We start from the raw sequence: 10,450 nt of genomic DNA, 5'->3' as shown, positions 1-10,450 counted from the left end.
AGCTCCCCGAAGCTCTTTTTTATTTTTTAAATTCATCTGTCTGTAGAGACTCCTGAGAAAGGAGTTGAATATGAGCCAAGTGTTTGGGATACTACCACAAATGTTGCAGACTCAGATGAAGTTCATGGCTCCAGACTGACCCCCCCCCTCTAATTCTGTATTTCAAAGAAATGAATAATTCATAAAACAATTAGGAAAAACAGATATGATATATCCAAAGTCAGTACAATTTTGAGAAAAGGCCAATTTCCCTTCCCTCTCTAGTTTCCAATATTGAGAGAATTTCAAACTGTCTTCACAATAGTTCACAACTTGCTTTTATGCAAGTCTATAGCAATTTTCCTCCAACCAATATTTTTTTGTTTGTTTTTAACTTCCAGCTTGTCATCTTGAAACAACAACAACAACAACAACAACAAACCCTTGTGGTGGTTGTTATATATTAATCATACTGAATGCAACAGCATCATTTTTTTTTTTAAGATTTATTATTATTGGAAAGGCGGATATACAGAGAGGAGAGACAGAGAGGAAGATCTTCCATCCGATGATTCACTCCCCAAGTGAGCGCAATGGTCGATGCTATGCCGATCCGAAGGCAGGAGCCTCTTCCGGGTCTCCCACGTGGGTGCAGGCTCCCAAAGCTTTGGGCCGTCCTCCACTGCTTTCCTGGGCCACAGGCAGGGAGCTGGAAGGGAAGCGGGGCTGCTGAGATAGAACCGGTGCCCATATGGGATCCTGGGCGCATTTAAGGTGAGGACCTTAGACGCTAGGCTATGCTGCCGGGCCCAACAGCATCATTTTTAACAGCATATTTATGATACTTCGGGTATGAATCTTCTAAAGTAAAATTATAAAACCTTAACAACATGGACTTCTTATTTGAGCAGCTTTTTTTTTTACAGTTAACTGAATGGGTTCACTTCATATTTTTCTCTTTTATCTAAGGTAGCACTGGAAAGTTTAAGGTATGCTCAAATATAGCCAGTGATATAAAAATATCCACTCTATCCCCTGCATACATCTACCTAGACTTCGATACATTTCACATTCATGCTTAGGATAGCTGCTTTGAGTGATTACATTCACAAACCTTGCAAAACTAATGCATCGTTTTTCCTAAACAGGACATAAAAAATAAAGCTTGCATAACATCAAAACAACATTGATTTCTCCCTCTGATTAATTTAGTTAAGTATAAACTGTCGGGCCCGGCGTGGTGGCACAGTGGTTAAGGTCCTCGCCTTGCACGCCCAGGATCCCATATGGGCGCCGGTTCTATCCCAGCAGCCCCGCTTCCCTTCCAGCTCCCTGCCTGTGGCCCGGGAAAGCAGTCGAGGACAGCCCAAAGCTTTGGGACCCTGCACCCGCGTGGGAGACCCGGAAGAGGCTCCTGGCTTTGGATCGGCATAGCATCGGCAGTTGCGCTCACTTGGGGAGTGAGTCATCGGACGGAAGATCTTCCTCTCTGTCTCTCCTCTCTATATATCCGCCTTTCCAATAAAATAAAATAAATCCTTAAAAAAAGTATAAACTGTGTGTCTCTAAAGTGTACTAATCAACTGCCATTTTGATACAAACACAACATCCTAAGGTGATTTTTATTAAAAAGAACTTTAGAAAGACAGAAGATGGCTGTCCTAATATCACATTTTTCAAATGAATTACTTCTAATTTAAGTAACCAAGTACTTGTAATATAAATGATGTAATTATACATACATAACTTTAGTCTCATATGGCAGGAATTCACACCAATACATAAAATAATCATTGAATAAATGGTTAAATTTAATTTACTGTGAATGTATGGCTTATGTTACAGTTGAAAATTAATGACATTAAATATCAAAATAGCAGTTTGTGAAGATCATATATACACAATAGGGCAAAAATACGGCGCGGTGTGAAAGCCTAGAGGCTAAAATATTCACCTTGAATATGCCAGGGTCATATATGGTGCTGGTACTAATCCCAGCGACTCTATTTCCCATTCAGCTCTCTGCTTGTGTCCTGAGGAATCAGTTGAGGATGGCCCAAAGCTTTGGGGCCCTGTACCCACATGTGAGCACCAGAAGAGGCTCCAGGATCCTGGCTTTGGATTGGCTCAGCTCCTGCAGTTTCGGTCACTTGAGGAGTGAATCATGAGACAGAAGATCTTCCTCTCTGTCTCTCCTCCTCTCTGTACATCCGACTGTCTAATAAAAAGAAATCTTAATAATCTTAAAAATGGTGATTGTGTTAGAATATTTTTAAAGGAAAATTTACTCAATAAAGTACTCAGAGCTAATAAAACTTTCTTCTCATATTATCAATACAGTCCCTTTCACTTTTTAAAAATATACACTACTTCTTAAGTAAATTATAATTCTTATTATTGCCACCTTGTATAAAGCATTCCATTATATTAAATGCATTTAAGTTTTACTTTCTAAACATTGGTTTTCAATGTTTGAACAATGATGTACCTAAGCAGAGTTTTCAAGTACTTATATGCTTTAATAATGTTATTGGAGGCTTAAAAATTGTTTCTCTGCAGCAATACTGAAGGTAACAGGTCTCAGCTTAGTGTTAAAATATAAACACAATGGTAGCAGGCAGTGCCATGGTAAGGTAGACTAAGCCTCCGTCTGAAGTGCCGGCATCCTATATGAATCAAGTCTCAGGGGCTCCTCTTCCAATATAGGTCACTGCTAATGGCTGGGGAAACAAGGGGATGGCTCAATTCACTGTGCACTGGAATCCATATGAGAAACCTAGGAGAAGCTCCTGCTGCTATTGCTGGCATTGAATTGGCTGAGTTCCAGATGCTTTAACCATCTGGGGAGTGAACCAGCAGAGAGAAGGTCTCTCTCTTCCTCTTTCACTCCTTTTCTCATTCTGTGTTTCCCCCGTCACTGTAAATCTGCCTTTCAAATAAAAATAAAATGAATTTTAAAAATAAAACATAATGGAATCAAAACATGGAGATAATCAATTACTAATGTATGAAATAGAATTGAAAAGTGAGAAACTGAATTTTCTCTCCAATAAAAACAACAAGCAAACAGGGAATTTTTCACAGATTTTTACTTCAACAGATTTTGAGAATTAAAGAAAAGCCATTTAAGGAAAATGTCAGGATCAACTGGTTATTTATCAGATATAATCTTGAGTGTAAATGATCTAGATTCTCCAGTTAAAAGATACAGACTGGCTTAATGGACTAAAGCAAAAAGCTCACCAACAATGATACAGAAAAAACTGAAATTGAAAGCACAGGAAAAAAAATAACTCATGCTCATAAAAGTTAATATTGATCAGGTATAGCGTCCTAATAAAGAACAAATTGAAGTTCAAAAAGACATATCAAAAGAGAAAAAGAAGAGCACTATTAAGGGATCAAATAAGCAGTAAGATAGTAAATGTTTATATGATCAATATCATGGCAATGGTGCATTTAATTGAATGTTATGAGATATAAATGGGATATTTAGTGTAACGCCATCAACTAGAGGACTTCATAGCCAAATTTCATCAGTTCAAAAAAAAAAAAATCAGCTGCAAACAGCAGAACTAATCCACAGTATGAAATAAGTAGACCTATTATCTATAAAATGTTTACTTCCATGGCTGCAGAATACACATTCTTTTCATCAGAGCATGGACATTTCTTCATGATAGACTGTATTCTAGGTCATAAAGTAAGTCTGGAAACAGGAAAAAAAATGAAATCATTGTACAGATCTTTTTATTTTTTTTTAAGATTTATTTATTTATTGGAATGTCACATATGCAGATAGGAGGAGAGACAGAGAATCATCTGTCCCATGATTCACTCCCCAAATAAGCGCAACGGCCAATGCTATGCCGATCCGAAGCCAGGAGCCAGGAACTTCTTCCGGGTATCCCACACGGGTGCAGGGTCCCAAGGCTTTGGGCCGTCCTCGACTGAGGACTGCTTTCCCGGGACACAGGCAGTGAGCTGGATGGGCAGTGGAGCTGCTGGGATTAGAACCTGCACCCATATGGGATCCTGGTGCATTCAAGGCAAGGACTTTAGCTGCTGGGCCATGCCGCCGGGGCCCAAGAACAGATCTTTTTAACATGAATTAAGCAAGATTTGAATAATTCACAGCAGCATAGCAAACATGCACACCATAATTTGAGGGACTCAGAAAAAACAATACAACAGGTAATTCTATAGTGATTATGGGTGATGTCACAATACTTGGAAAGCATCACATGTGTATAAACAAAGAGAGATCTTTCTTCCTCCTCCCGTATAGTTACCCTTCCCTGAGTGCGCTCATTTGCTGATCAACAGTTTCCAACACAGACACATTAGAAAATGCTGCAGACAGTGTAGAACAAAGAGAAAATGTGAAACTGAACTCAAACCTGTCTCAATGAGAGTAATTACTCTTTTGATATTATAATTTTCTTCCCCGTGTTGGTTGTGATAATATCTGAATCATAAGACAAAAATATCAAACCCAATGCTAGTTACAAATAGCAAAGCAAAAAACCATGTAAAACAAAGTGCTAATAAATATTCACTTTTTGCCTTTCTTTAAAAAAGCTTTAGTTTGTTTTTTTTTTTTTATTGGAAAATCAGTTACACAGAGAGGAAGATGTTCACTCTGTTGATTTTTTCCCACGTGGCTGCAACAGCTGGAGCTGTGCTGATCTGAAGCCAGGAGCCAGAAACCTCTTCTAGGTCTCCCACATGGGTGCAGGGTCCCAAGGCTTTGGGCCTTCCTTGACTGCTTTTCCAGGTCACAAACAGGGAGCTGGATGGGAGGTGGAACTGCCCAGATAAGAACTGACGCCCATATGGGATCCTGGCACATTCAAAGTGAGGACTTTAGCCTCTAGGCCATGCTGCCAGGGCCTACACTTTTTGAAAAAGATTTCGTGTGTTTGCTTTTATTGCAAAGTCAGATATACAGAGAAGAGGAGAGACAGAGAGAAAGATCTTCCATCCCTGTGATTCACTCCCCAAATGACCACAACTACCTGAGCTGCGCTGATTCGAAGCCAGGAGTCAGGAGCCTCTTCCAGGCCTCCCAGGTTGGTACAGGGTAACAAGGCTTTGGGCTGTCCTTAACTGCTGTTCCAGGCCACAAGCAGGGAGCTGGTTGGGAAGTGCTGAACTGCCGAGATTACAACCAGCACCTATAAGGGATCCCAGTGCGTTCAAGGCGAGCACTTTGGCTGTTAGGCCACCTTGCTGGGCCCAGAAAGTTAATCTTTTATTACTCTGTTCAGAACATTAGCTTTTTTTCCCTCAGTATTGTCCTTTATTTAATGACATATTTCTCATTACATGAGAATGTATTTCTCATACGTTCTCATTTAATATATGCAAATACACTATCGCAGGTAAAATTATGTCAGTTTCAAGTGAAAAAAAACTTTGATTATAAATTCATGTAAGCTATATGTAGTTTATGATTGAAGGAACTTATAATTTCAAACCATGGCAAATATGACTTTCTGAGTGTTTTTTTTTCTTACTTTATAATATTTCAGAGTGATTCCTGTCTGTAAAGCACTTCCTATTCTTTTCTTCTAAGAAGTAAAATTTAGAAACTACAATAACCCAATATTAAGCAATAAATCCTGTCAATCCATTTCCTCTTATATTATGTTTATACATTTCTAAGTCTGAAAATTACTGTTCAAAATCTTTCAGTCTCAACGACCTAAAAGTAACCAACCTGATCTCAGCCTTACATGTATGATCCTATATGTAGGTGGTGAATGTGAAATTTTGAGTGAAGATTTAGTATAGTACAAAAACAAAAGTGGATTACAGAATCAAAATGCACAATGGCTATTCTTTTACCAAATAATGACTGTCTTTCACAAAATGCCTAGGCATGATGTAAAACAAAAGCAAATGCAAAACAACCCAATATAAAATAAACATAATGCCTCTGGTTCCTATTAACAGTCCAGAAATAAAAATGAAGTCTTGGAATAGCAAAAAGAAAAAATATTTACATTCAGGCAATCAATCATTTTAAGTATCAAAAATCTAAACAGAAAATCTGGTCTTAGAACTGAAGCTAGTGTGAATAGAAAAACTAAAAGTAGAAATTACAACACTTCTGAAAAACTATACCAGACTGAAACTATGACAACCTAGTAGGTTTACAATTGTCTGTGAAGCCTCAAAAATGTCCTGAGCAATTTTAGGCATAGTTTAAGATGGGACCCTATCACTCCCTTTGTCTGTCTTTCTTTCTTTCTTTCTTTCTTTCTTTCTTTCTTTCTTTCTTTCTTTCTTTCTTTCTTTCTCTTGGGGAGTCAAAGTTACAGAAAGAGAGGGAGACACAGAGAGATCTTCCATTCACTATTTTCCTTAATAAGCAGCCACAACAATCAGGCTTGGGCCTGTCATAAGCTGGGAGCAAGGAGCTTCTTTTAGGTATCCCATGTGAGCGCAGTGGCCCAAGGCCTTGGGCTATCCCCCACTGCTTTCCCAAGCCATGAACAGGGAGCTGGATGACAAGTGGCGCTGTCTGGGCATGAGCTGGCATCCATATAGCATGCTGGTGTTGAAAGGCCAAGGGTTAACTTATTATGCCACCACAATGCTCCACTTTCTGTTTTAATTATCACTGTTCACGTTGATCTATGCTGATACAGATTGACTAGAACATACTTTATGGCAAAATGTTTGTGACTTATGGTAGAGGGATTCTTAACAGAACCTGCACAATGGCCCTATATCCCCCAGGAGAGTTCAAGTTTACTCATTGATTCCAATTTACAAAAGTGTATTGGCCAGACACTTTCCCCAGAATATTGACCTCTTTTTGTTTCACTGAGTAGCCAAGATTAGTAAATCCTTTATCGTTCAAAACATACAAGTCCATTATTTTATATAACACTTTTCACTCAGAAATACACTTGAAGAAACATATGTGAAAAAGAGCCCGAATCCTCCGCCCATGAAAATAATAACTACCATAAGCATTATGGAACTCAGTTCAGGGAATCATCATAAATCTAAAAATAATTCTACCATACAAACCGTCTCTACAAAAACCAAAACAAAAGTGACTAATTCAGGATTTAATGTAGTAAAATCACTCTCCTATCCTCATTAACACAATAAGGAAACAAGTTTTGTATCAAACACCGAGTATGCATTAAGGAACGCTGGAATGCAGCTGGCTGATTCAGGGGGTGGGAAGAAACCATGGTTTGTGCGTGGAAACTGTGCCTTGAGATGAAGCTGGCAAAACAAAAAGCTGCTTGGGCAGTACATTGAGCTCCATAGAGACAGCGCCGGGGCAAGCGAGAGCCGGACGGGCACTGGGCGACTCTATGCCTCGCGGAGGAAAAATAACTAACCATGGGAAAAGGAGATCCTAAGAAGCCGAGAGGTAAAATGTCGTCATATGCATTCTTTGTGCAAACTTGTTGGGAGGAGCACAAGAAGAAGCACCCGGATGCTTCCGTCAACTTCTCAGAGTTTTCGAAGAAGTGCTCAGAGAGGTGGAAGACCATGTCTGCTAAGGAGAAGGGAAAGTTTGAAGACATGGCAAAGGCGGACAAGGCTCGTTATGAGAGAGAAATGAAAACCTACATCCCTCCAAAAGGGGAGACAAAAAAGAAGTTCAAGGATCCCAACGCACCCAAGAGGCCTCCCTCGGCCTTTTTCTTGTTCTGTTCTGAGTATCGTCCAAAAATCAAAGGGGAGCACCCTGGCCTCTCCATCGGTGATGTCGCAAAGAAGCTGGGAGAGATGTGGAATAACACCGCCGCCGACGACAAGCAGCCTTAGGAGAAGAAGGCTGCCAAGCTGAAGGAGAAGTATGAGAAGGATATTGCCGCATACCGAGCTAAAGGAAAACCTGATGCAGCCAAAAAGGGAGTTGTCAAGGCTGAAAAGAGCAAGAAAAAGAAGGAAGAGGAGGAGGACGAAGAGGATGAAGAAGACGAAGAGGAAGAGGAAGATGATGAGGAGGAAGATGATGATGATGAATAAGTTGGTTCTAGCGCAGTTTTTTTTTTTCTTGTCTATAAAGCATTTAACCCCCCTGTACACAACTCACTCCTTTTAAAGAAAAAAAAATTGAAATGTAAGGCTGTGTAAGATTTGTTTTTAAACTGTACAGTGTTTTTTTGTATAGTTAACACACTACCGAATGTGTCTTTAGATAGCCCTGTCCTGGTGGTATTTTCAAATAGCCACTAACCTTGCCTGGTACAGTATGGGGGTTGTAAATTGGCATGGAAATTTAAAGCAGGTTCTTGTTGGTGCACAGCACAAATTAGTTCTATATGGGGACGGTAGTTTTTCATCTTCAGTTGTCTCTGATGCAGCTTATACGAAATAATTGTTGTTCTGTTACCTGAATACCACTCTGTAATTGCAAAAAAAAAAATGCAGCTGTTTTGTTGACATTCTGAATGCTTGTAAGTAAATACAATTTTTTTTATTAAAAAAAAACAAAAACAAAAACAAAAAAAAAACCAAAAAGCTGCTTGGGAGTTTGTTGAGAGAGAATCAGCGTGAGTAAACGGGACCAGAAGAAGAGATGACCAACAGCAGCTGGTCTCAGAGTTGGGCTGGAGGCTCCATGTATCACTCTGTAACGAAATTCCTAGAGCTTGGCTGGGAAAACATCCCCAGTTCAGGCTGAAAACGGACGATGAACTTTCAACCACACCAGAGTCTAAGCCCGTTCTCTGAAACTCTACATTCTCACCACTGTGTTTATGTGCTTGTCTCCTTCTGAGAAGTCCCGTATGGCTTCTGTGAAAATATTTTCCATGGGTCGAGTTTCTGTCCCCATGCACACACACATCTGGGAATGAAAGTCTGCTACCCATGCCTTGGAGGGAGGTCCTCCCCACCCTGGATTGCTCTACTCCACTTCCCCTAGGCTCTGGGAGCTAAGGACAGGCAGAGCAGTCAAGGAAACCCTGCTTTCTCTCCTCCCACCTCTGTCCATCTTTGTAGCCAAGAGGTTCTAAGTGCTGCGGCCAATGAAGGCATCCTGGACCCCACTGTAGGCAGGACTTGGGACCAGGCTTGCATGTGGAATGCAGCCTTCCGCGGGTTCTGGCACAGGAGCTCAGAGACCTCCATTATTGTTTGGAAGCTCCTTAAGATACAGAGAGAGGCAAAGCCAGGGTCCAGGCATTGTGGAACAGCACATTAAAACTCTGCTTGTAACACTAGCGACATGGACTAGCAGCTAAAGTCCTCTCCTTGACCGTGCCCAGATCCCATATGGGCTCTGTTCTAATCCCGGCAGCTCCACTTCCCATCCAGCTCCCTGCTTCTGGCCTGGGAAAGCAGTTGAGGACGGCCTAGTGCTTTGGGATCCTGCACCCCTGTGGGAGACCTAGCAGAAGCTCCTGGCTCCTGGCTTCGGATCTGCACAGCACCAGCCGTTGCGCTCATTTGGGGAGAGAGGCATTCGACAGAAGATTTTCCTCTCTATCTCTCCTCACCTCGTATATCTGACTTTGTAATAAATATAAATATGTCTTAAAAAAAAAAAAGACTCTGCTTGCAACACCAGAAAGCCCTGTAAGCAGTGCTCCTCTTTGTAGCTGTTCCAAAAGCTTCCAGAAAGGCAACAGAAGAATTCCGTTTCAGACCAAACTGGTTTGCAGGATCCTGCTTCCCTAAGGCCTCCCGCCATTTGAGCAGTGAACCTGCGCATCTGGCTCTGTGTCTTTCATTATCACACACATAATTACAGAAAGAAAAAGGTAGGATAAGAATGTCTGTGGCATTGAGGAAGAGGGCTGAGTGGGGAGGAGTCTCCCAAGCATGGCCAGACATACTCAGACCCCCTCAGCGTAAATGTATCATTCTAGGGCCCCTGGGCTCCTGTTGTCTGAAACCAACTCCTGAGGCCCCATTCCCCACCCTGCACTCCATGCCTGCTTGTGCTGCACTCCACCAAGAGGGAGCAGGCTCTGCCAGGCCCTCCCACTGGCCCCACCCCCGGCAGCAGGGCCCCCCTCACCTCACACGCTGTGGGGGCCTCGCTTCCCGCTCCCACAGCCAGCCTGCCATTGGCTGAGATTTCCGCCATTCTCAACTTGGGCCAAGTCACGCCTCTTCAGCCTTGCCGCCTCCAGCAGACGGCACTCCGACCTCCAGGGGAGCCCGAGGCGCAGGGCGGAGCAGCTTCTCAGGACGCCACCGCCATCTTAGAATCTCCACCAGCAGTCGCTAAAGGTCCTTCAGCTTCCACGCTCTGGAAAACCCGCACTCCAGGCTGAGGCAGAGCAGCCACACGGCCCAACGCTACCCCGGGCAGGCAGCGCAGCCATCTCCTTTGCCACACCACCCAGGCAACGCCAACGCTGACTCCCAGACCTACACTGCTCCTTATTCGCTGCTGACCAAGGTACTGTACCAAACAAGTAGCTGACCAGAAAGCTTCCAGCGCGAAACTGCTGCCACTGGCTCCTCTTTAAAGGATTTGGCC

General features: G+C 42.2%; 1 protein-coding gene across 1 annotated transcript; it reads left to right on the top strand.

Moving 5' to 3' along the window:
- Positions 1-7,257: 7,257 nt before the first annotated feature.
- LOC121169345 (high mobility group protein B1-like) lies at positions 7,258-8,081 on the top strand. The gene is given in 1 exon segment (XM_040999921.1): positions 7,258-8,081. A coding segment is annotated over 1 exon segment (636 nt). The 5' UTR covers positions 7,258-7,347; the 3' UTR covers positions 7,984-8,081.
- Positions 8,082-10,450: the final 2,369 nt, after the last annotated feature.

Source organism: Ochotona curzoniae, unplaced genomic scaffold (assembly GCF_017591425.1).
Source record: "Ochotona curzoniae isolate NIBS_2020 unplaced genomic scaffold, NIBS_Ocur_1.0 scaffold_1852, whole genome shotgun sequence".
Classification (NCBI taxonomy): Eukaryota; Metazoa; Chordata; class Mammalia; order Lagomorpha; family Ochotonidae; genus Ochotona; species Ochotona curzoniae.
The sequence above is the reverse complement of the archived record's forward strand: the minus strand, read 5'-3'. Positions and strand labels throughout refer to the sequence as shown.